A 25,394-nucleotide genomic window follows, 5' to 3' on the forward strand; every position below is an offset into this window, starting at 1 on the left:
CCGATGAGTTAATCGCAAAATCAGCACATTTTGCTTGAGTTGTCTTGCTTGAGCTTCTCGCATTAAAGATGCGTACAGTTTTCGTCACCATAAAGCTCCGATTGAATCGGGTCTTCTGGTGCTTCGGAGCAATGGCAGGATATTGAATGTTTCAGTTCTCCAATTTTTAGCCCGTACTTGGTAGCGTTTGGTAAAATTCATTCCCCAATTGGCCACCCGGTAGGTTCTAATTTTGGAAAAGCGTGTCAAAATGGCTGATGCCGGAAATTGCGTCTGCGTCTGTGTGGTTGCGGGCGAACAGGGCAAACGGTGACCTCGGTGGAAGTGAGTGTGCGTGTGTGAGTGCAAATGGGATGCCGGGCGAAACGTAGACATAAAGAGCATCTTTACTCTCCCTCCCTTCCCCCCCTGTGGCAGCAAGGTTGCGCTTGTCTCGTCTTCGTTTGTTTCCCTTGCCTCTCGACCTCGACCTGATCAATTCCTGCCTGCCCGGGGTTCAGTTTGCACCCGGGATCAACATTTAGCTAGCCCGGGAGACACACACTGGCAGCATTTTGGCCAGGTGGAAAAACGCTGTTTGCTTTCAATTTCCACCTGAGTGCGGATAGAGCGTAGGAAAATATGCGTACACTTGTACAGCGCTGTTTTTGTCCCGGTCCCTTCGCCGGGAACCCCCCCCCCCCCACCGGGAACGTGCGGAGAGGCAGGAAAGGCAGGATGCACGGTTCGCAAAGGTTCAATCATCGATCAGCGTTTGGCAGCGCACGGGAGCGCTGAAGCGAGCGGAAGCTACCGCGCCGATCCGAACAGCGCTCGAATAAATTATTCCGCCGGTTTCAACTGCGCCGACCCAAATCGTGCCTTTTTTGTCCTTCTTTCGCTCTTTCTTTGCTGTGCCGGGAGTGTTTGTGTGTGTGTGTGTGTTTGTTGACTGATGTGCAGGTGAAAAGTGATTTAAATAGAATAAGCAAAATGATGCTTTGCGGCTCGAATTTTGTGCCCGAACGGATAAAACCGGCAGCTACTTCAATCAATACTTGGTTTTTAATATTTTTTTTTTGCTTTCTGCTCCTGTTGTACATACAACACCGCCAAAACTCGCCCTCACATTGGGCACACGTTTTGCAGCCTGCCACAAACTGGGGTAGGTTTATTTAACAGTGCATATCGATAGAAAAGCAAACCGATTGTTCGAATAACATAAAATCAAATGTTTTCCAACTTCGTAGTTGCAAATAAACAGTGCTAAATGAAAGGCAAATAATGCTATTGAGATGAATTTTTAAGACCGAATCTTTCGTTAAAAGTTTTGAATTGCAAGCTTTATTGAAACATCCAGTGAAATCTCCCTAAAATGAAGTCTTGGTACCGTCATTTTCCATACATCTTATGTCTCTTTGAGAATAATATCTGCCTAATGCGAATATTCTCTAAGTTCAGATTCGAAAGCCTAGATACCACGGCCTTGTTGAATATTCACCTTAGGCTATATCTAAGATGATTTTTTGGATGATAGTTCACAAAAATATTGGCCAAAGGATGGCAGGCATTTCCCGTGGTTTCTTCAATACTTGTAATGTGTAATGGAAATTGGGAAAACGAATCATACTAAAGTAATGAACAATCAATTACATATTCGTTTCATCTTTTAAAGTAAAATATCGTTGCTGCTATGTTCTGCCACCCTAATGCTTACATTTACTCCAATAAAAACAAGCATAATATTTGGAAACGTTGAATAATAAGACACGAATGTCGCCTAATAGCTATCCGATCACGAATACCACTTAGCCATCGGTCAACGGTTGGTAGACTGAGTCCTTTCCCTATTCGTACACCCTTTTCTCCTTGGTTCCATTTCCATTCCCCCCTATCACCCGCTGTCACCAACCACTTAGCCCCCATTAGTGACATTTGTTATCGTAGCGGCACAGCTGGCGCGTGGAAAGTTTATGCGAATATCATTGCTTTCCAATAAGCCCGCGTCAGCCCCGGCACTCATAAATGTATAACAAATTCGATATTAATCTTTCACCCATCGGCCGGCCCTCGGCAAGCATCGGATGTCTTCCGCGAGTGTGTGTGTGTTGGTGGATGTGGTGTGCGCCCCCCCCCCCCCCCCCCCCCCCCCCCGAGATGCTAGACCACCGAACCGAACCAACCAACGAAACATCAAATGTCACGTGCAGGAAAACGTGTGAAAAATTCATGTACGAAAGCCATCCACCGCTGCTCTAACCTGCCGGGGGGAAAAAGGAGGCACAAATAAATAAATAAAAAGCGCTCGGAACGTTTTGAAGGGTACGTCGTCGCGGACGTAACGGGTGTAAAGCCCCCGAGGGGGGAAACGCAAAGCACACTTCCACCGACTGGTAGGTGACCCTCGGTAGGTGCCTCCGCTTTCGACAAGGGTCACCGAAAGTAAAAACAACAACACGATAAGCCGTCACCAAATGTTGCCACCGCCACCGTACCTGGGTTTGGGCTGGGTGTGGGGTGGATGGGCCCGCAGGCCTCCAGCGCGTACTCTGCCTGCAACATCAAAGGATAACAGTTTGTGGGGAGCGGGAAGGATGGGTAGCAGCGTCGAGTGATACATAAACATTGCTTATGGGAGTCATTTTTTGTGTGTTGCTGCTGTCGTTGTCTCTCATCACCCTCGCTCGGTCGTTTTTTTTTTCTAGTTTTCTTAGACATTAGATGTGTGTGTGTGTGTTTTTTTTGTTTTCTTCATGTCCAAGGTACAGATATTTCATCCTTTTTCGTTGCTGTATGCATGGCTACACGATAGCTCAGCTTGTTTTTTTTCTATGCAGCTCAAGTGGCCATTCAATGACATGTGCGGGAAAAAAGCTGCGACAACAGCTCGCATCGAGCTCTATAAAATGTTTATCTTGAAATGGTGGCATCCGTCGAAAGCCTCTTACCCGTACGGCGGGACAGATTGTGAAGTGAGGAAAAAGGTGCGACGCACATAAAATCGACAAAACACTACCCAAGCCACCATTGCTCGGAATATGATAACGCAGCTCAAAAGGCGTCCTCCAGCTCCTTGGGCAGCGTACTCCGTGATGCATGAACGGCACGATGAGTCAACAGTTTCGGGACCTGCTGAGTGCCTTTCAGTCTTTTTTTAACACGCACACACAAGCACACACACACACACAAGCACACAACACACACAGTCTATTCATTTGTGAACAAAGCAGCGATGTGTTGCATTTACGGTACATTTCTAGCGCCAGCTTGTCAGCCACTACCCGACCCCACTGGTTTGGTACGACAACAAAAATGACAAAAGCTACTTTGCTTCAGTGGAAAAAAGCATCTCTTGGCCGTTGTTTCTGCAGCGGAACCAGTGCCAGCGCACCTGCACCTGCCGGTACTAAGCTTCATCTACTGTCGGGTTTACTTAAGTGAAAGCTTACCCTTCCATTGCAGCGGCTGGCACTAGTGAGGGTGCGGGCACGACCCAACGCCTCCACGACCCTCGGAGGAGGACGTGTTTATGATGGTAATAAAGTGACATTGACCCTAAGTGCATGACTTGTTCGGTTTGCTGGTTTCGCTTTCTTTGCCTGCCTGTTACACGGTACTAAGCTGGTGGCAACGTTTTGCTCGTCTCACGTTGCATTGCGCCCCGGTTAGGGTAGGGGTTTGCAGATTTTCACACCCACACAGCCGGGGGAACGGGTGGGTGGGGAGGGAATAAGTGAATGAATATGGTCGTGAACACTGCACGTACCATTATTTCGAGCGGCTAGTGAGCTTAAGTATGGACGCTCAAGCAATGGACGTGATATAATGTCCCGTTCAAACAGTGGGCACCATTGATTCGAGGAGCTGCAGCAATTCTATGAAAAAAGTAGATACTGGAGGATTTAATTGGGACAATTCAACTAAAGTAAGTATGTGTCGACAAACAAATGCGAAATAATATCTTGCAGAAATGTTCCGAGCTTTTGTACTGACATGTTACGGCAAGAGCTTTTATAATTAGCAAACGCGCCATTTAGCAAGTTTAGAAAATTGTTTGTTAATCTGTCTTTTCTTCTTCTATTTTTCAGTTTTTCTGTTTATCAGCGATTCAAGCTGTCATTTGAAGTATATGCTGCAAGCATTCCTGTTACGAAAATTGCCTTTAAATTAGCACAATAAGCAAAAGTAAATACAATAGATCTGTGAGCAACAACTTAATAGCAAATGTCTTTCGATAATCCCCTTCATTCGTGTTGTGCGAGTTGCGCATTGCGTTTGCTGCTTGGGCAAACTGACATATGTCACAGGGATTGGGTTTGTCGCTTGGGTTTGCATTTTTTTGTGACAGTAGAATTCGGAGTGCGACACGCACACATTTAAGTGATAATAAATGAACTTTAGTCTTGCATGCGACATCAACGAAGAAAGATCGTCTTGTCCGTGAGGGCTCCCGATTTATGGTGAAAGAAAACCTACTACCCCACCCCCTCAAGTTACAGTCCACCGCTAGAGACACAACAATTCGAAACACTCACAATACAACACACACGACCAGAAAGCAAATCAATCAGAAATTCTTCCCCCAGTTGATTCACCGCGGAATCGCTGCGCTCAACCAACGCCCATGGGGCTTTTTTATCTGTTGCTGGAATGAACCCTCCCTCAGGGAAGTGCACTCGTTACCAATTTCCCAGTAACAAGGTATGGTTTGTGCTCGCTTGCTCACTGAGCAGTACGACAGTACCGAAGAACAAATGGCAGCGAATTACAAAGCACAAGCAAAGTCCAAGACGTTTAGACAAACACGTCCCTAGGCGTATCGCTAATGCGAAGCCGATAAAACCATTTCGACAACAACAAGTTCGTTCCCCTCAGGAGTGCGAACAGCGGTAGAACACACACACACACACACACACACACACACACACACACACACACACACACACACACACACACACACACACACAACAAAACGAAAAACAGGAAAACCATGAAGCACTGTCCATTCCAATGGCCATTTTTACCGGCCCCAGAAAAACAAATGCTTAAAATCCTGGAAGTAAAAGCACTATCCGAACGAGCTTTGAAGGTTTGCGTTTTTTTTGTTTTGATCGCTAACGGCAATCAGATAGACACACACACACACACACACACATGCACCGTTAGTGAGGGTGTAAAGTACGCTCTGGGAGCATTTGCTTTGATGTGGCGTTATTTATTCGAGCGAATCTGCCAGCTACTAGACCGAGAGGTGCAAAATGCATTAGCTTCGCAGCGCGAATTTGAGTCCGACCGACCGCTCGAATGCTACCTTGCTGTGCGTTTGCTCTGTAAAGTTCCCGGCATGGTATGCCCGATGGGCTTGGTGTTACAAAAACACGAACCAATAAAGCTTAGAGGTAAGCAAAAACACACAGACGCAAACCAAGCCGTCATGGGAGAAATATTGCCCAAACGACCAGGCGCCTCCATCGGTGCGGGATTGTTTTTTTGTTTCGAACACTTAATGCTTCGCTCCCATCCTTCACTGTGCTGAAGCTTGCATAAACAACAACAAGAGTGTGTCGGTGGGAGAGGAAAAAACCATTCCCGAATTCGACAGTCCAGCGCTCAATTTGTACGCCCACAAACAGCTTCATCGCCCGATCGGAGGTCGTTCAATTGTGTGGCTTCACCGTTGGGTGCTTTCCACAGCGTCACATCAGCCCTGCGACGAAAGAAACCACCCGTCAAAACCGGTCGCTTTCGATACAACAAATATAAATACCATCATCATCATCATCGCCATCATCTTTGGCTAGTCAACAATCGTCTCGCCCTCAACCACCTTTGCGCGCGAAGCGCAAACAAACAAACAGCACAATATCCGCAAGCCGCCGCTGTGCAACAAAAATATCCATTTCGCTTATCGAAATCAATTATCGACCCGGTGTGGGATGGAAAATCCAGCGCGCAAGAAAAGGGATTTGTACGTCGTTGAAAATATATAACGATATTCATGAGGCGATGGCCTTTTGGCATTCGTTTGCCTGGCGCGCCTCGAGTCGGACGTCGTGGGGTGTTTGACGTAGGAAAAAAAAAAAGTTTTGTTTATAGAATTCCAAAGTTGTTTGCACTGGATTTGCTGGCAGAGTGAATAACGGCTGACACGTGTCTGCTGGGGGGGGGGGGGGGGGGGGAGGCTGCAAATGGAAGAGGAATGTAGGAGTAAAACGGAAGGGAAGTAACATAAATCCACTGGCAGTGGCAGTTTGCCCTCGCCGCAATCGATGCTGATTTTGCTGTCCGTTTTTCTTCGCCACCTTCTTTCGCATTCTTTCGGTGACTGCGAATGGCAACCGATCTGCTGAGGCAAAGTGGGATACATTCCGGGAAGGGGGGTTGGGGAGGCGATGAAAGATTTGTCATTTTCATTCATTCCTTTCGAACTCACGAGCTCCGCGCTCATCGGTCTGCGGCTTCATTGGATTTCGGAAGGTTTTAATATTCATAACGACATTATTACGGCGGGCAATGACGTGCCCGATCGACTCAACTCCAGCTGGCAAGCAAAAAGGCAGCAAAAAAACACTTTGAAAAATGTCCCCCCCCCCCCAATAGTGATATAAAATCAACATGAGAGAGAGATAGAGAGAGCAAAAAAAACAAAAAAGCAAAAACTCAACCGAGTTTGAAGAACAATTTGACCATTCGGGCAACAGTCGCACAGCTTGTGTATTTTGTTAGTCCATCTATCAATACCAATTCGAGCTCTGCGTCCTTCCTACGCCGCCCGACCGGGGTGCCAGCAGGGAGCGTTTGAACGATTACGTCGATTCCACCACTAGGACTGCCACCCACTAGGTGCTCGGCACGGGTGGGTGCAAGAAAAATGGCCAACAAATGGGTGCCCATTAGGCAAATTGTAGCTCCGGTTGCAAATTTGCTTCCATTTCGCACAAACTGGCTCGTGGTGATGAAATATTCATTCCTGGGGTTGAGTGCAAAATGCAACATTGACATAAATGTATAAATCAGCGTTTTACACAGGTGCGTGGTGCCTCAGTCCCGACACAGGGCAAGGGATAAGAAGAATCGCATCAAGAGGGGTGGGCTGAAAGAGTTGCACTTACTTTCGCGCGGGCTATCGGACCACGATTGCACACATTGCACGTTGCATAAAATATGGATGGGAGGTGTGCAACTGCACATTAAAATGTTTACAGTAAATTGTACGGCTTACTGCAGGTGGGGCATGTCCCGCTGCCCCATAAGTGATTGGAAAGTTGTTTAAAAATCGGTCCACTTTTCCTGCCATTAATTGAGGCTGATTGAGAGGCCTGAATTACGATAATGCCAGTAAGTGAAAAACAAAACAGGTTCAATAAGGATTTCCGCCTGCTTACCGCAAGGTAAATGCTGCATTCATAATTGAATGCAATTGCAATGACAGTGCATCAATAAACGATGCCCTTATGCTGGGATTCTGAGCACACTCTAATATTGCACTACAACATGCATTAGTAAACGACGGTTTAATTCATTTGAGTTGTACAGTCAATTGAAAAGTCATTTAACCTTCACCAATACACCATTACGTTCGCCAAGTGCGTGACAATGCAAATCATCGGAAGAATAGTCCTCTACCCTTCGGTTTTGCCACTATGGAACTAAGCAATGCGTCGGAATTCCCAGCCCCAAACGGTGGAAGCCTACCTGCTTTGAATCCTTCACAGTTGACGTGCGCCCACTTGCCGCCGCCAACCATCAGCAGCAGCAGCATCAGCCGAACAACCGACACGGGCCGGTACCGCAATTCCATCGTAGCAATTGTTGGGAAATTCCCCCTTTCTATCACACCATCCAGTGCACTGACACCTCCGTGGCCTCCCCGAGTACCGAACTCACACACCACCACCACCACCACCGGGGAATGGGTAACAGCCGGCGCGACACTACGAGCTCACTAACTTTTCACCTTACGAGCACATGCAAACACACCCGCACACATACACGCGCACACACACGCACCAACACTAGTTACAATCACAAACACAGCACGCACCGGAACGAAGCCACACGCACAATATTACACCGGCTGTCGTCGGGCACCGGCAGCACAGAAATCTCCCGACCGATCTTCACGCACACGGCGAACTGACGCGAGCACCGCGCGGCACGCCCAAATGCACTGAACGATCGGCCATGGTGCCACCATTGCTGGCCGAAATTCAATCCTCAGGTGTCGGCGGCTCGGTTCACGCCTGCGTTTCAACAAAACGACCACTTGCACCAATCGGAACTTTGTTGCTTGTTGCACGTTTTACGTTGAGTTAGGAAACACTGCTAAATAACGATCTGCACTACACGATCTGAAATGGAAAGTCGAATGGTGGTCGTCGTAGAAATGATATGCTTCTATGCCAAAAGAAGGAAGCGGCAAGTTAGACAACAGATGATTTTGTGGACAATAAGGTTCAGCAAACATAAGTAAAAAGATAAATCTAATAGATAATACTTTGAAAACTGTTTGCTCAACTCACGTTACAAATGTGATCAGTAAATGTTTGCAATCTAGCAAAGCTACAAGCTAGGAAATAGATAAGGTTCTAAAATACATAAATATTCCTTACAAAAAAGAAATCATGATTACGGGTACGAACAATGGGCTTGCTTTCCAGCAGACGAAACGCAGCCTATGACTATTTTTGCCATTCAGCAACACGTCAACAGTGTGCACCTGAAAGTGTGTCAATTTATCGTTAAGCGAAGGCCAGTTATCATTCACGAAACGATTTGTGTCCAGAAAAAAAACGATAAAACAAAACCTAACACAAAAATCGAGCCTTTTTTCAATCCCCTACCCTAGCCGTCCGGGCGATGCCCAGGATGTGCCACGAGTGCATTCGTTACTCCAGTTCATTACGCTTCCCGGTTTTGCACACCACTGGTGCTGTGCCCGTGCATGCGTACGCGTCTATCCTTGCGCCTTTCAATGGTACCCAATTAGTGAAAGAATAGAGGGAATGAACGTGTATGTGCGGTCCGTTAAAAAATGGAGAACGCTTCAGGGTTTGTAGTCTTTTTTTCACTCTACACGCGAGCAGAACAGTTGCACTCCTCCCGAATGGCGTTGCACTGTTCACGAATGCATCGCATCACGCAGCCTAGCTGCTGTCATCAAGCGGCACAAGTGCTATCGTTCATGTCGTTAGCAAGTTGTCGATTCGAACGCTTTGCTTTCTATGTGTGTGGGTGTGTTGAGGCCGCCACATTCACACTAACGCCTCTGTCAATAGGATTATTTCTGCTGGCACTTAACGAAGCGGCCCGTCCGTACAAACGGGCTTCGTTTGTAAAATGCACCCGTGTGTTTGTTTGTGTGTGTGTCCTTTTTGTGCTGCTGTCCTTCGGGTTCGATTGCGTTCTGAGGCTGAGCTGAGGGTTATTGCGTTGATTGCAGACAGTTCATTGAGAAAGCGCAAAACCTCGATGGCAAGCTCCGAGCTGGAAAGAGAGAGTGGGAAAGAAAATGAAGAACAGGTTGATTAGATCATCATCGTCCAAGCAAGCACAGTGAATGAAAGTGAAAGTTTTAATTGCTTGCAAGCAGACGAAAGCAAAATTAAAAACAACGTTCATAAAGAAGCAGAATGTGATGCTTGGAAGCATACGGAACCGTGGGGCAGTAAATACGAGTGTGTTTCGTTTTTGTCCACCCAGCGTTGCTATAATCATTCCGCTCACGTGTCTGGCGTGATCGGTTGTAATTTTTGTGTTTCACCTCGCACAAAAAAACTCACCCCGAAATGGGAAAGTCGAAGATTTATGTAGTAGTTGCTGCGGAGAAACAACGCTGCAATGCTGCTCACACTGAGCAAAAACTGGAAGAAATAACCTTCGCACACTGGAGCAACACGATGAAAGCGCCACGAGTGTAGCTGTGTGAGTTGTCGGTGGCACAGTGATCAGAATGATATTGTTGTAGTTTATTTCCTCGCTACATGCATGCAAACGCCACTGTGTGCGGATCCGCCCCGCAGTGGATCACGTGTAAGTTGCGCGAAGCGGTAGAAAGAAAAAAATTGAGCAAATGGCGGGAAGGGCAAGCGGTTAAAACACCATGCAGAATGTAGTAATTGAATACACACTGCCACACCAAGCGCAGAGGGTGCGAAACAAAGCAAAAAAGACATATCTCGAGCCCTGCAGAACTCATAATGTACCCGGTTCGGGGCTGATCCGCTCTCGGCTCAGCGGCATCACATTACGAAGCACGTACACGCTTTCTGTGTTTATATGCGAAGGTGTATACGCGGGGCTGTTGTGTAGCTGCTACCGAGCAAAGCTTCACATCAATTGATAAAGCGGCGAAAATGAGGGCAAGCAACATTGGCAACGGCAAAGAAAACATCCAGAAACCTAATTACTGGCGGATACAATCTGACCACTCATAAATAATCATGAACGCTTTATTAAATGTAGCAACACCAGCCACCCTGGCTAAACGAAGAGAGAGAGAGAGAGAGAGAGAGAGAGAGAGAGAGAGAGAGAGAGAGTGAGACGCAACGTATGGCAAAAGAAACCACGTACATTGTGCGCAATGGCGGGATGGTTGAAAAGAATACCCTCCAACGGAAAAGCTAAAATGTCTCCTAAAACCGGCAAGAAAATGGACCGTTCTTGTGGGGGAAAAGTTTGCTAGGCTAGTCTTTGTTTGTTTCTTTACTTTTATTTCAATGTTTCTTTTTTCGCTTCGTCGGATGTTCAATTGGCACGGATGGTATGCCGTGTTTGGTGCAACATAACCGAGGACAACACTGGCGAAGTCAATTAAGAGTGCTGGTAAAATCGCTGTTTTCGGTGGGACTTTTCTATTTGTGTTTTTTGTTTCCTGTCATTTCATGCGTTCAAACGGTGCTGTGCCATTGAAAGTGTATTTTTACCATAGAAAAATATTTTCAAAGCCAAATAACTGGACAAGTTAATACAAAAAACGGAAAACACATATTTGCTACAACGCAGCAGCAGATAATGTAAAAATGGTTGCATACCTTTAGGCGTTTAAAATAAAAGAGCTTTGGTATTATTGTTTTTTCAGTTTTTTGTTTATTTTTTTATTTCCCCTCTAACACTTTGATATTGTTTTACAGCCCACAACCCTTGAGCACGAACACTCCGATTACTGTAGTCTGCAGTTACTGTTGATTCGAAGAGTGCAGACAATAAAAACTCTCCAAATGCAGCGCACGAAAAACATGCCCGAAAATGCTGCCAGAGGGTTCGAGGTTCCAGGGTTCAAGGTTGCCCCAAAAAAAAAAACAGCCGTCCAGAAGTGATTGGAATAAATTATCCATCATCTTCCCACCGCACGGGCAGACGGGGCTGGAAAGAAAAATGGCTCAACCTATTTACAGGCAAATGAGCTTGTAATGATTTTGCAAGCGCGCAGAGGGGAACAAAAAGTGTATGAAAGATTATTGTTACAATATTGTGCCAGCAAGGCTACGCGTACTGAAATAAAACAGAAAAAGAAGGAATGACTAGCGTGAAGCAAAAACGAACAACAGCGCTCATTGCTGGAGTAAATTCTACAATTTCTTCGAAAGCTTCGCTACATCACCCCACCGGAGGCGACAACGGTCCGTTTCGGCACGTGTACCGATTGCGTCAGCGCGTTTGCACGAGTGAATTTTGAGCCACGGCCGGGACGGGACGGTTCCCTTGCTTGGCTGGGAGTCGCGCAGGGGGTTTTGGAATTAATTTGTATAATTTATTAGATTTTAGTAGAAATTTATTCGTGACCATGGTCACGGTGGCGGCTGGGCTCGACCATGCCGTTGGGAGAAAAGTTCACGGTTATGGTCGACAGCGATTGAGGGGGGCCCGTTTGGGAAAAGCCCCCTGCTAGTAGGTATGTGACGTCCCCGCAGTCGTTCGGTTGGTGCGCAAATCAAATGCGTTTCATTTCTATTTAATATCCGCGTTTAGAAGCTGCTTTGGCGCGCGCTTGACGCTCAGCGAAAGCCAATTTCTATCGACCCTTCAGCATCGTTCGTACAAGTGGTGGCCAGCTTGGCGTAATCTTCAATGTTTCTTCCAACTCAAGTGCGTTGGATTGTTCTCTCGTTCAGCCGACATTGTTTCGCTCTGGCTCCTGGGGCGATTGTTGAGATTGGACCTGCTTGTTGTTGGTGCTGCTGTGCAGCTTTCGAGGCGTTTGGCATTTTGGCTGACTAAGAAACATGTTGGTCGCTCTGTTTTTGCAATTCTGCCTTTGCCCTCAAGCTATCGAGCGACAGCAAAAAAAAAAAAAACATTCTATTGCCCGGTGGAATTTTGTTTTGTTCGCTCACAAACAAGAAAAAAAAACAACCTTTCGCACATTCTTTTCCCGGTTTCGTTTTGTACAGGAATGTGTTTGTTTCACATAATGACCTAAGGCACGATTTTTCCTCTTCGCTGATCCTTCTGCTCGGCCCGCACACCGAACCCGATTATTCATCGGCCCTAGCACGGGCGGGACTTCAATTTTCCGCTCCCAGTGCGCTGCATTTGCTCGCCGCGGAGATTGCTCGCCATTTTCCGCACCATTTTCCAACACCCGGGAGGAGCTTCTTTCGCCGCTGCTGCTGCTGCTGCTGCTGCTGGTAGGAAGACTCACTCCGCGCAGCTAGCAGCCGGTTCCGCTGGCACGATTTACACTCACACTGACAAACCGGCATAAATCAGGGGCAAAATTAATGGTTGCAAAGCGCGTCCCGTGCAGCATCGGGCCACGCCATGGATGAGGGCGGCATGCGGGTGCGGTGAAATAAATTTTCATTTCAAGATGAAAGTGCTATTTTTCAAGCTCACGCGCATCCGTCGACCGTCGAATGCCGGTGGGACAGAGGGTTGCTGAGGGGGGAAAAACAACATGTTTATTCAAATATGTTGCTCACCGTGCGCTAACGGGCAATTCCCCCAGCCGCACAGTTCCTGTTGGTGAATCGAAATGCTAGATGGACCTCATACGCAGACCCGGACGTGATCTGACATGGCGAGGGCAAGAGGCAGTCGTCACTCCAGACGCCACTCTAGACAGAGGCAGAGCAGAGTAGGAAAGTAAACGCTTTTCCACCGGCCTGGGAGTGTATGTACACCGGTGGTCCCGGAGCGTTTCCTACCTTCCAGTGGCTGCAGTGAAGCGGTGGAGAAAACAAAATAGATTTCCTCCCAGCGCACCGGAGCCGACCTTTCACTCCGAGCGCGATGTAAAATAAAGCTGCCCGTGCCTTGCGGAGGACAAGAGTGGCACAAAGGCGAAAAAATAAAACTACCGTCGGAAGCAAATCCACGGCACTTAATAGCTTTTTATCGCTCGGCGACTGGCGGGCGGACCAATCCGACCGGTCAGTGGATGTTGAGGATGCTTGCTCCCTTCCCCAACTCCCCTCCCCACCATTCCCCTCCCACACGATGGATTACTTTCGGGAGAGTTTGTAATTTTTGCTTTTTGTTTCATTCGTTTACAATTTTTGCACGCGTTTGGTTGTACTTGACTTGGTACCATTATTTTTGCAAATATGTTCAAAAGCAGACAAAACCCAGTAACAAATATGCTGAGTAATTGAAGTTGAGAAGAACAGAGTGGAAATAGAAGCAAAGATATTTTACTGAGGGATAACAAGACGATACAATTGATTTGCAGTGCGGAGGCGCCTTAATGAAATGAGTTTGTTATTGGTATTTTTACTGCGATGCTTGGTGTATAAAATACACCAAAAACTCATTGCTTTAGTCAGTGGTATTAGCAATCAGGTTAAATAATAAAGATTACAGCAAAGGAAATGTGCCATATGGTATTTATACAATTTTTTTTTTGAATTTAATTGAATCTACGTTTATAAATATGACTGATAACAACAGCATTTGCAAAAGCCTATGTTTGTCGTCTTGCATATTTATATTTAGCATCTTTGAAGCTAAAAGAAGATGCATTTCAGTATAAATGACTTTTACGGTAGACTATTACAACTACAAACACAAAGTCTTGCCTTTCACTTCTTAAGTCTTATATTCTTGAAAGGCAGTTAGCTGCAATTACTGCCTTGAATCGTATCAATCTCTGAAGCTTTTCCCTTTCCGAGAAAAGAATGTATTAAATCTCATTGTGCCCCATGTTGTTTTTCACAACCTTTTAATTCCACCTTTCGCTTGCCTTGTTACGCCGTTCCTACCCAACCCACTCCCTCACCTCCATAATCCATTGCAACCATTAGCGAACAATTCATAACGAGTCGCTGGACAATCGGAACTGCGTTCAGTGTGCTTGCGGGCGTGAAACGAGCGGTTCACGGTCCGGCTTAATAAAACAGCCCTCGGCGCTTCTCGTCCGTTCAGCGCAAAATATCTGCCCCGATCCGGCTCGGGAAAATAACGGCACAGATAGATAGTAAACGACCGTTGTCCGACTTCAAACGCTTGCACTCAGCGGCGGTTCTCGGGAATTTGTAATCGGATCTTAACATTTCTGTTCGGTGGCTGGCAGACTGGTCGCCGCCCCCGGGATGACGCGAACTTCAAACAAGATGCACTTTGAAACGCCGGAGTCGGAGCTTCGGTTGAGGTAAATAACTGCTGCAAGAAGGGTGTCGATGCAAGCGGTGCTTAGTAAAAACTTTCGCACCGTCCCGTACCGTCAGCAGGGAAACCAGGTGGACTGGTTGACTGTGGACAAATTGAAGCAATTATTGTACCGGTTAGGAGGGGCGGTTGGTAGCTGGTTGAACCTTTGGCAAAGTAAAGCAGAGCATGATTTACCTGTGTTCAGCATCCATTTCTTCGGTCGTTCTTAGCAAAGGCGTTGGCAAGCGATGAAAGCTTTGGCTTTCGAGGTTAGGATTGGTTCAAGTTTTCCCACATTTTCAACACCGTTGCCGTCCAGGCGTTGGAGCGGCAAGACCGACTCTGTGCGCTCTTATCTCATTATCCTGTCTCGATAGCAGACCATTCCGCTACCATCTCTCCATCAACCCGCCGCATACCGCTCTAGCGCACACCCGATTGGGCAATCCCGGCAATCGGCCCCCCGTTAGCAAATGTCACTTGGAATTCTCTCTTTAATTGGGCACTTGCGATGCGATAAATTAATTCCCTGCTTCTTCGCTACTGCTGTCGGCACGCGGTGTTGTCGCCAACAGGCCCGACTAAAACAGCATTGGACGGAAGGGGCAGGGGGTTAACCATTCGAAGTGAAGTGGTGAAGTTTAGTCGTTTGGCTGGAGATAACTCATGTTGCTGAATTGTTTTACAGCAGCGAACCATCCGTGCGCGGCGCTTTGCCGTCGACACTGCATTTTGTGCTGCGGCACTCGGCAGTCTTCGCATGGTTGGCATTCCAAGTGCCACCGCCCGTTTGGATGGTACAGTTTAAATAAACACACTCACACACACACACACACACTCACTCACGCACAATGCCAGCCGATCCCTGGCTGCAGAACGAGGATCGGTCGGTGGTTTCGTACTCGTTTCGCCGCACTTGAGGCATGACATTAATTGACATGCAAGAGCTGATTGCGGTGGGTAGATAAGGAAACTTTCGGCAATACAGCCGTACCCGCCGCACCGGCTCACCCCTTTTACCTCCATCCTCGCCTCCTCCGCTGAGGGGTGAACCCCGACCCGGGGCTTTGAAATTAATTCAAACTACCAATTAAGATAGAAACTTTGCTCCAGAAACAGGGTCGGTTGCGTTTTTTTGCCAACCTCGCTACTTGCCAAACCGAGCGCCGGCTCAGGGTTCATTGGAAGAGGGGGGTTTTCACCCACCCCGCTTCCCCATCGAACGAGCCGAAGAATTTGTCCCGGGTACACCCTGCCACTCGGCTTTGCCCAATACAATTTAGCCCGGTTCACGCTCGATACGTTTCAAACGAGACGCATCGGCAGTGAACCCGTTCGAAGAAAAGGTGGCAAATGGTACGCAAGCATTTTCAGCCCCTGCATGCGGATGGACTGAGGCAGGTGGGGTGCGGTTAGTTGTCAACCGATTTTCCCGTTCTCGTTTGTCTTTGATGTGTTTGCCTGGTGTGGTGTACGGGTTTGCCTACAACTATGCATATGGACCGGTCGCTGAGCAAACTGAGTTGATGTGTTGAGCAGTTTAGCAAAAAAAATTAACACAACTTGAGCATTTTGCGCCGATAAACACTTGACTGTTGGAAGTGAGTTTTGTGAATCAGTAAGCGTACGCAGCATAAAATATTCCAGCATTATCAAAGCGGTGTTTGTTAACTATTCAAATTTATTTTATTGATTTTTTCCTTTAAACTACATCTTATTCAACTCTATTTAGTTGAAGAACTACATCTTCTGGAATTCGTGTATCAACCACTCTGTTCGGCCGACCTCTAAATGAGCCTTAATCATTTAAATGAAATTTGTTACACGAGAAGACACCCGAGCCGCTGAAATGATAAGCAACCACTTCCACTTTAATGCTCCTATCACGTGTGTTGATATGTGTTGGTGTGTATGTGTGTCTCGAATTAGTTCCGTAGGTGAGCGTTCTACTTTACCAAGGCACTTCTTCCGGTTCGTTAAAGCACACCTTTGCTCTCTGCCTTACCGTACCTCTGCAGCAATGCAGACGAAAGGAAGTTCAAGTGCTCGGCTAGTGGAAAGCAATTTTCAAGCAATTTTCCGTCAACAAGCGGGAAAATGGGGACACAAATACACGCACACACAGACATCCACTCCCAGCCAGCCACTCCAACTCACGCTGTTTGTGATATGTCGGGGGGTTTTGGAGCGTTCTGGAGACTTCCCGAGGCTTGCGTTCGATAAGCCCAGAAACGTGCCCTGCTCCGGCCGTGGTTGGATGATGTTCATGTAGTGAAATTTAAATTTTCATAAACAGTGCCCATCATTCTCGGGTGCGGTGCACGTTTGGTAACACGGGGTAACGCAACGTTTCCATGGAGGCAAAACGCTTCTCGCCATTTTTAAGCTTTCCACACTTTGAGCTTTGAAAAAAAATACACAGCAACTCGGAGCGTAAAGTGTAGCTTAATGTACCAGCATCGAGCGCGAGTACGCACTGAACCATTACGCGGCGGATGGATGGGGCGTTTGAGATGTAAAAAAAAAAACCCCCGGCGCCTACCGAGGTGCTGGGAAAGTGGAACTTCGCTTAACCTTCTCCCCTTGGTTCACGGGGGGTTTTTATTTATTCCACTCACACACGTCACTCAACTTCAGCCAACCTGTAACAGCAATGTTTCGCCTCACTTCGACATCGACACCTCTCCCGAAAGTATCCGCTGTCGGAAAATCCGGGTGTCGGGGGTGAGAGAATGCGTGTGTACAAGCAAAACAGCGCAAAACTCCCCATCGCTGGCTTAATGCAATCGGTTCTCACGGAGCAGTACGTGCGGGTGCAGATGGGGAAATAAAAAAAAATAAAATAAATAGGAAGCTTATGCTTCCGTGTGGAAAATTTGTGCACCATCCGCTCCGAACCCACCCCGCACGAAACGGAAGCGGAAGTTGATAACAAAATTATCAAAATGCGTAACAAAATTAATGCACACACGCCCCGCTCTTTCCGGCCTGCTTCGCTCGCTCACTCTCGCTCGCATTTTTTGGGACCGCTGGTTTTTCCGCTTTTCTGAGCGAAACGTTTTCGGTAGCGCAGTGTAATGGAGAACCGTACATAAATTATTCACGAGCATACACTTTACATTCCCATCACTCTCACGGTGGTGGGCAAGTATGTGTGCGTTTCGTTAGAAAAGGAGGGAACATTTTCCCAAGCTCACAGTTACAGTAGCACTTTAACAAAAAAAAACCGGAATCATCAAACAACAACATCATGGCGGCGGGTGCAGAACCGTAACATGATTTGGATATAATCCAATTAAAGCCCGCGGTTAATATACTGTTAATGTACGGGACCGAAAATCGCCCACGTGTCGATGTGTCGGCCTCGTGGAGCGACAACAGTTTAGCGCCGTAAGCGGTGGATGGGTTGAGAGAGAGAGAGAGAAAAAAAAGCTAAAAATAAAGCTTTTGAAAATTGTCGCAAAAACTCTCATCAAAAGTGTGTTGGAGAATATAAAATTTAAGCCCCCTTTATTTTGAGCCGAGCAAAATGTGTTCTGTTTGCTTGTATTGAGCACTGTTGAGGGATTTAGTGAGGATCGTTAAATACGCTTTGGTTAAAATCCAGTGGTGCAAAACAATTCACAACCTTTTCTCGAAAAACAAAAATTGTTGTAGTATTTGTATATTTTAAGAGATATGTGCGTAGTAGAAACATGCGAATGGATTCAAATGTACTATCGTATCCTGGTCGCCCGAACCAACCAGGGCGCAGGTTGCGAAGCAGGCGTAACGCGTTCCAGCACGCCACCGACCCGACCAGCGGCAAGACGGTGAACGGTAATTTCAACTGTTAGCTCTGCTAATGCTGCTGGTGGCGAGCAAACACCGGCGAGCACCCGCCAACCAGTATAAATACAAATCTGTGTGCGTTTTCATTCCCTAATGAATTAAACAATGTCACGGTAAACAGACGGCCTGTCTGTCTTTGCCGTTGCTGCTGCTGACGCTGCTGCTGCTGCTGCTGACATTGGCGTTTTTGGTCACGGACTAGCAAGAAGAAGGAAGCGCAACGTGTTACAGGACCAGTTGGCGTTTGGGTGTTAATAACGCAAGCGAAAAATACACAATGCGAGCCCGCAGTAAGTGTTTGTTGCTGTCTTTTTTGCAACACGAAATGGCCACAAAACTTTGTCGTTGCTGAACGCACTGACGGCTGTCATAAGCTGTTCTTTTTTTATATACTTTTCTTTTGTACTTCTTTTTTGTTTCTCTGAGTAACAGTGGTGAGTGACCTTTTTGACAAAGTATGCCCACAAACCAAGGTAAGCAAGGTGCATCAAAATACACTGTGCCTGTTTAATTATTTTCTAACTGGAAAGTAGCTCCCACTGGATTTTCGTAAAACATTTTATACGCCCTGCCCGGTATGCAATTTTCAACACACGATTGTTGAAATGCAGTGATTTTTTTTATAAAAAAAGGCCAATGAAACAGCAGAGTAAACATTTGAGAGTATTGAATTATTAAAATTAATCCAACCGGCATGAGTGGATGGCATGTTAGTGGGCGGATATAAGCCTACATTTCGATCCCAAAAAGGAAAAGCACAATAGACTCGAAAATCAAAAGCGCGACGCGTTTAAAATCAATCCATTCCATTTTCACACACATCATGCACAATCATGAGGGGTGGGGCAATCGATTGCGAAAGCGATGCATCCATGCAGTAACGTACGTAACGCAAAGTGGACCAGGTCAACATGAAGTTTAATTAAAATTGGGTTCATTCAGCAAACAGGGAAGCAGGTGCATAGCGGAAATTGTATTTCATTTTCGAAAATTGTTTAAATTTATCAGTTTAAAGTTGTGTTTTGAAATAGTGTTCTGTAAAATCATTTCAAGCTAGATGGATTTATTAAAATGTTTACTTTTTTTTGCGGGACGGTTGTTGCTGTTTCACGCTGGTAGGGATGCTATCTGGAACAGTTGTAGCAGTTTTCTGGCAATGCACACACACACACATACACAAACACCTGCATTCAGGTTACGTTGGCCAAAAAATCACCATCAAGAGAACTCCATCCATTCACACTGGAAGAAATTTCCATTTTTCAACCGCGTCAAACTATATGTATTACTCACATTAATCATTCACAAACACATGCACACACACAAACAGATAATTGAAACTGTTAAAACAACACTGGTTAAATCAATCGGGCTCATCAGAAACTACTCCAGCGTGCGTGGAAGTTTCCCGCAACACTGCACCTGTCACGTGTGGTAACGATAATGGCAACACAGGACCGCAGGGAAATGGATACACTCTTCTCCCACCCTCGATAACGGGGTAAGCCTACCAGGTAGTGCAGTCGAATCCCATTCCAAACTGCGGCCGATGCTCCACCCAGTCGGTAATTGGAATGGACGCTTTCGTTGTTTTTTTTTGCTACTGAACTACACTTTGCATTTTGTAATGCAACCCGCGGCGAAATTCTGGACATCGCTTCATCGTAGCCTAGCGGCATACACATTCACGAGCGGAAGTCACATCACACCAACAGGCACTGGAATCGAAACGTTAGAAATAGGCACAAGCACGCGGATAGGCAAGTGGTTGAACACATCATTCGGGATCAGTTAAAAGGAGCCCTTTTGTAGCACGTGTGTAGCTTGTTTCGCATGCTGCGATCATTGTCGATCGAGGGTGCATTACTGTTTTGCTACCAATTGAACACCCCACCACTCCTGCAGCAGATCCTGAACTATGTTTTAATCCATTGGAAACCGTTTCCCTGCCATGCGTTACGATCGATGGCACGGAGCACGGGCGAGTGTATGGGGTGCAATAGTGATTAAATAAGTAACCACATCCTGCAAGCTCTGACCCACCCCCTCCTCGCTGGAGCGAGTAGTGGAGCACATACACCTCTCACACACACACACACCAACACACACACACACACGCCTGCAGAGGAAGAAGCGGAAGCAAGGGAAAAAAAAGGCCGCCTCTAGGCACACACGGCGATACCCACAAACGTACCCTGGGCTTCACATTGTTTCCACGACGATAATCGAAACACTACTGCGTCGGAAAAGTCGGCCACCCGTTCGGCAAAAATTTGTCATTCGCGAACCGCGCACACTTCGGGACGGGGTGTGTGTGTGTGTGTGCGTGCTTGCCGAATGGGTGGGCTGTTCCGTTCGGGATTCGGGCGTTTCGCATTCGCGCGCGAGCGTTCCGACATCAGGGCTGCTTCGAAAGGCTTCCCCAGCAGAGGGGAAGAACCGGTTCGGTTGTGAGCGGAAACTGCTCGAAACGGTTCGAAAGCTTCCGCAGGGTGCCGTTTCGAGCAGTTGGCCACTTGAGCGGAACGGCAGGGTGTGGCAAAGGGGTGGGGAGGAGCTGTTTGTGCGCATACGCTGTGCGCGCATTTGCCGAACGTTTGCCGGTGTTGTTCTTTTTAGTTTTGTTTTTTTTTCTTCTGGTTGTTATTTTTATGCCACTAGCGTAGTGGTAGAGGTGTGTAATAGTTTTGATGCTTAATGATGTACTGAAGCTGTTGCCTTTCGGCAGGACGGGTCGGCAAACATCGATGGTTGGTGGGCACGTTATTGCTGTGGGTGGAATTAATGAAAAAAAAAAAAACGATTCAACTCACGAACATGTGAGCGACGTTTTTGAGAAGAAATAAATTGAAAAAAAAACAACATTTTAGCTAATTAAATGTTATTATCTACCCATTAATTGACTTGATTGAGATGAGATTGCTCATTTGTGTATGCTTTGAACTCAAATATTTACCTTTAAGCGAATACTTGCTCATTTTTGTTACTTTTGCAAACCCTGCCGAATGAGATAAAAAACCCAATGCTTTGTAAGGTTCGTGTGCAACCTTCATGTTTGTCCTTTTCAAAACCACTCTTGATGCATCACAATGCTTTGGCTGATCTTGTGTCCGTTAAATTTGGTTCCTGTTTTGCTGATTCATTTATTCTGCTCTTTTCTTTGTCCAAACAAACAAAGTTTTCTGCAAGCGTTTTTTAGCATATTTGAGTCTATTCCGCGAGTTGAGATGTTCACAACAACAACAACAAAAGAAAACATTAAGCCCCAAGAGCTTAGAACTCCCTTCCACCAGCCCACCACCATCCAGGGCACGCACAAATCTGGGAAGTGAATTATTTGCCCTTTGCTAATAATGTGATGCACGCCGGCCTGCCTAATTCGCTCCTAAGCCACTCTAAATTAACATTCAAGCACAGACACACACCCACGGTGGTTCTGTCGCGCGGAAAAAAAAACCAACGAACGCGAATCGGATACCCCGTCCCCCTTTTTCCCTTTTCGCTTTTTATTTGCTCGTTTCCCGGCTAGGCAAGTCCCCGGCAGTGCTGAAGAGGCTTAATCAGGGCGTCCCTCGTTACATATGCATGTATGACAATTTTTAGACCGACCCAGGGGAGGTGGTTTCCCCCTTTCCTACAGCATCCACTTCCCGTTTGCCTGTGCGCTTTGCCGGTGCGCCGTAACGCTCCCTTCTGTTCCCGCTCTGCAGCCGCCCAGAAGTTAATCCTCATTAACCCTGCGAGACCCGAGACCCGTGCGGGGCAATGATAAATGAATGAAATTAAAAAGTTTGCTTTCTAGCGACATAACGAGTGCGCAAAAAAAATCAAGCAACGCGCTCGCCCAAATTCGCCCACGAGCAAAACCGCCCGTTTTCAATTCATCGAAATACAGCGCGTTAATGTGCACGTGTGTGTGTGTGTGTGTGCGTGTGAATAATTATGTGATGCTTTTGAAGGGCGAGCAAAACACCATGCCAGGGAATAAAGAGAGCGCAAAAGGCTGGTAAAAGTACCGAGAAAAGTTGTGCCACCCACAAGCAGCCCCCAACGCTGCGTACTGCACAGCGATGGTATGGAACATTCCAGATTGGAACCACAATCACCAACGGGCTGGAATGGAAAGGGTGCTGCTGTTGGTCCCCCTGGTGCCGATCCGGTGATGTGAGCGCTATTAGCCGAACCGTCTGGTAAAGATCACTCGTCCCAGCACCATCACATCACCCTTTGCGTGCGACCAACGTGTGAGAAAAATGAACAGTTTGCCGGGGGCAGAGGGAGGACAGAGCTTAAACGGGCGTACTGGGAAAGAAACAAAACACTCACACCGCAAGCGACAGAGACAAAAGATGAAGTTAAAAATCACACCCTCCGTTGCTGGTGCCTAACGATGAGAGATTCATTAATTCCACGCATACGCATGCTTCGCTCGCGCGTTAATGCCCTTTTTAGCATACACGGGCACGAGATTGCAGCTCCGTTTCCAATTCCCAACCCCCCCTTGCGGCAGCATACATGTAGCGTGGGCGGGAAATTTGCACTTCTCATTATTTGCGTAATAAATTAAAAACATCTTTTTGCGAAAACGGAAAGGGAAGATCAGAGCGTCTCATAGCGATGGCAGGGCAGTGTTAACTCTTTAAGCAACTGGAACTGGTGAAAGATAATTGAGCTGGCTTAGGTCGATGTTAAATTTCTATATTTATTTTCTTTTTAAGATTTAAGTTTTTTTGTTCACAGTTCAGTAAATTCACCAAAATATACTGCTCTAAACTATCTTAATTTACCTATACTCATCTTCACCCTAACTGTATCTTATATTTAATTATTTGTGTTTTACTTTCGCTCGGTTTTAATTTCCACTCATAACCGTATTGCTGTTTGTACATTTCTGCGCTCTATATCCCAGCCTATCTGTTCTATCTGCCTGTTATGGTTCTAGTTAATTTTGACTGCAATGGCAGTGTCATCCGCAAAGAGGAACAGATGGCAGATTTATAGGAGAGATAATAAGTCTAAAAGCTAAATAGTGGATATAATGGGAGCAAAAATGCTCCCTTGGAAGACTGGAATGCTGTTGATGCCGTAAAATTGTTCCCTTAAGGTTACTCGGTAAATCCTTTGCGACTGATAACTCCGAATAGACTAGATAATGTAGGATGTAGCCTGATGTTGCGCATTTTAAAGATTATATCAATAGAACTAAATGAGCAACTGACGATTTTGTGCGATGATACATGTCTTCATGTTATGCTTGACTTTATTGGAATTTAATATGAATTCATGTTATTTGCTAAAATATTAATGTTACAGAAAGGTGCATATAATATAAATAATAATATTATGCAAAACAGTTTCCTTTACAGTAAGCCATGTTTTTTATTACTAGGCTGTACACGTTTTTCCGTCCCAAGTCCTCCCTTTCAAAGTGAAATCAACACAACCAATGCTCCGATCCAAAGCAAATTGTGCTTATGAATCACGGAAATCGTCATGATTAATTTCATCAGCAAACGCATCGTTAATTATATCCACTTTGCACAACAGTCGGGCCCAGCAGCGCCACACGCCAACCAAAGCAACACTGTCTTGCAACTAGTGCACGACAAAAAGCCGGACGTCCACTTGAAGATTTGGAAAGTTTTCGATTGAAAGTTAAATCCGATACTCAAACAACTTCTCCGCAGCGTTGTCGGCAAGTGCGAGAGATTGCGAAATCGATTCCGGTTCGTTTCGGCCCGCCTCAATCGTTCGCCGTGAAGTGGTTATCACAGATGAAATGATGGAAATGTTTCAACCTTCACCCACACAGGCGACTGACTCGGGGCGCTGGTCTGTAGGTGGTGTGTGCGTCAGAAAGAGAGCTAGAGAGCGAACGAACGCTTGAAAAAGAGAAAGGGGGAGAGAGAGAGAGTGGGAAAGAGGACAGGTATTAATTATGAAGCATTTCGAATCGACTAACTTTGACGTGTATTTACATTTCTCGTTTATTGAGCATTCCCCTCGCCGTGTAGCGTCGGTGCTGACCGGACGAGAGCAGCGCCGGGACGGAAAGGAGAAGCAAGGGGGCCAGCAACGACAAGCCGTCGATCGTGTCGTACCGGTGGCACAAACAAGCGAGCATTCCAACCTGCTGGAATGCGATGACGGCTGCCAGCGTTCCCTCCGCTTCGGGGTGCCAACGTGGTAAGGTGTTTCGTCTAACAAGCGATTGGTACGTCCGGCCCGGGACGAGCCAGCGACATGACGAAATGACAGTGGAATTAAGTAGTGGCCGGGGGAAGGGCGACGAGGTAGGGAAACATTCCCAAATAGCTCTCCTTCGCATCACCCACTCACACCGACGCTTTTCCTTTCCCCGCAGCTCCTGGAAACCTTCCCGGGTTTGAGGCATTATTTATTATTCATCTCGATGATCAAGCCAATTTAGAAGGAAGCAAGGGGTCCTCCGGTTCATTCATTCTCACTCTCTCACACTATCTCTCTCCGACTCTCTCTCTATCTTACCAGTATCAGAATGCTAAGCCGGGATGAGAGTCACTCCTTAAAGGTGGCATCAAATTTTAAAGGCGAGACCACTTCCAATTGCAGCACGCCGGTGTAGCTCATCTTTAATTTAGCACCAACTACCAGCCGGACGGTTTGCGGGGTCGAATTTCTCAGCTCGTTACAAGCACTGGCTGGAAGTATGAGCGCAAACGAGTGAAAGAAACGTTAAGAATGTGTGTCAAACTCTTAACTGCTTTAGCCTCATCGTTTGCTCACCTGCCCTTGGGGGGAAGCAAGAAGGTGATGCGAATCTGCACCGAACGAGTTGACGTAGTACGTGTTGTAAAGCCGTTCTTGTGCGCTAGCGGAAAGGTGCAGAATGTTGTGCGCGTACGGCTGAGGGAAGGTGGGTTATGGTGCCAATCCAAGTGACGAAGCGCCATACGGTTTGTGAATTGAAGTTTTGATTCGCACGGCTTACTGTGAAGCGCTCGAGCTGAATGGTT

General features: G+C 46.6%; 1 protein-coding gene across 6 annotated transcripts in view; it reads right to left on the bottom strand.

Annotated features, from left to right (window-relative positions):
• The window catches only part of LOC120948514 (hemicentin-1), a 194,028-nt gene extending 173,369 nt beyond the window's left edge, over positions 1 to 20,659 (bottom strand). For 3 of the 6 annotated variants that reach the window (XR_005750957.2, XM_040364925.2, XM_040364929.2), the window contains exons 1-2: positions 20,594 to 20,659; positions 7,675 to 8,330 (exon numbers count right to left, since the gene is read on the bottom strand). Coding sequence is in view for 5 of the 6 variants with exons in the window: in XM_040364925.2 (XP_040220859.2) it covers positions 7,675 to 7,780 (106 nt within the window). In the remaining variant the exon portion in view is untranslated. Of the gene's footprint in view, positions 1 to 7,674; positions 8,331 to 9,446; positions 9,466 to 19,692; positions 19,740 to 20,585 lie in introns of all 6 variants that reach the window. The other 3 variants (XM_040364926.2, XM_049605888.1, XM_040364927.2) reach the window with 3 other exon arrangements.
• Between the last annotated feature and the right edge of the window lie 4,735 nt (positions 20,660 to 25,394).

Source organism: Anopheles coluzzii, chromosome 2 (assembly GCF_943734685.1).
Source record: "Anopheles coluzzii chromosome 2, AcolN3, whole genome shotgun sequence".
NCBI classification, from domain to species: Eukaryota; Metazoa; Arthropoda; class Insecta; order Diptera; family Culicidae; genus Anopheles; species Anopheles coluzzii.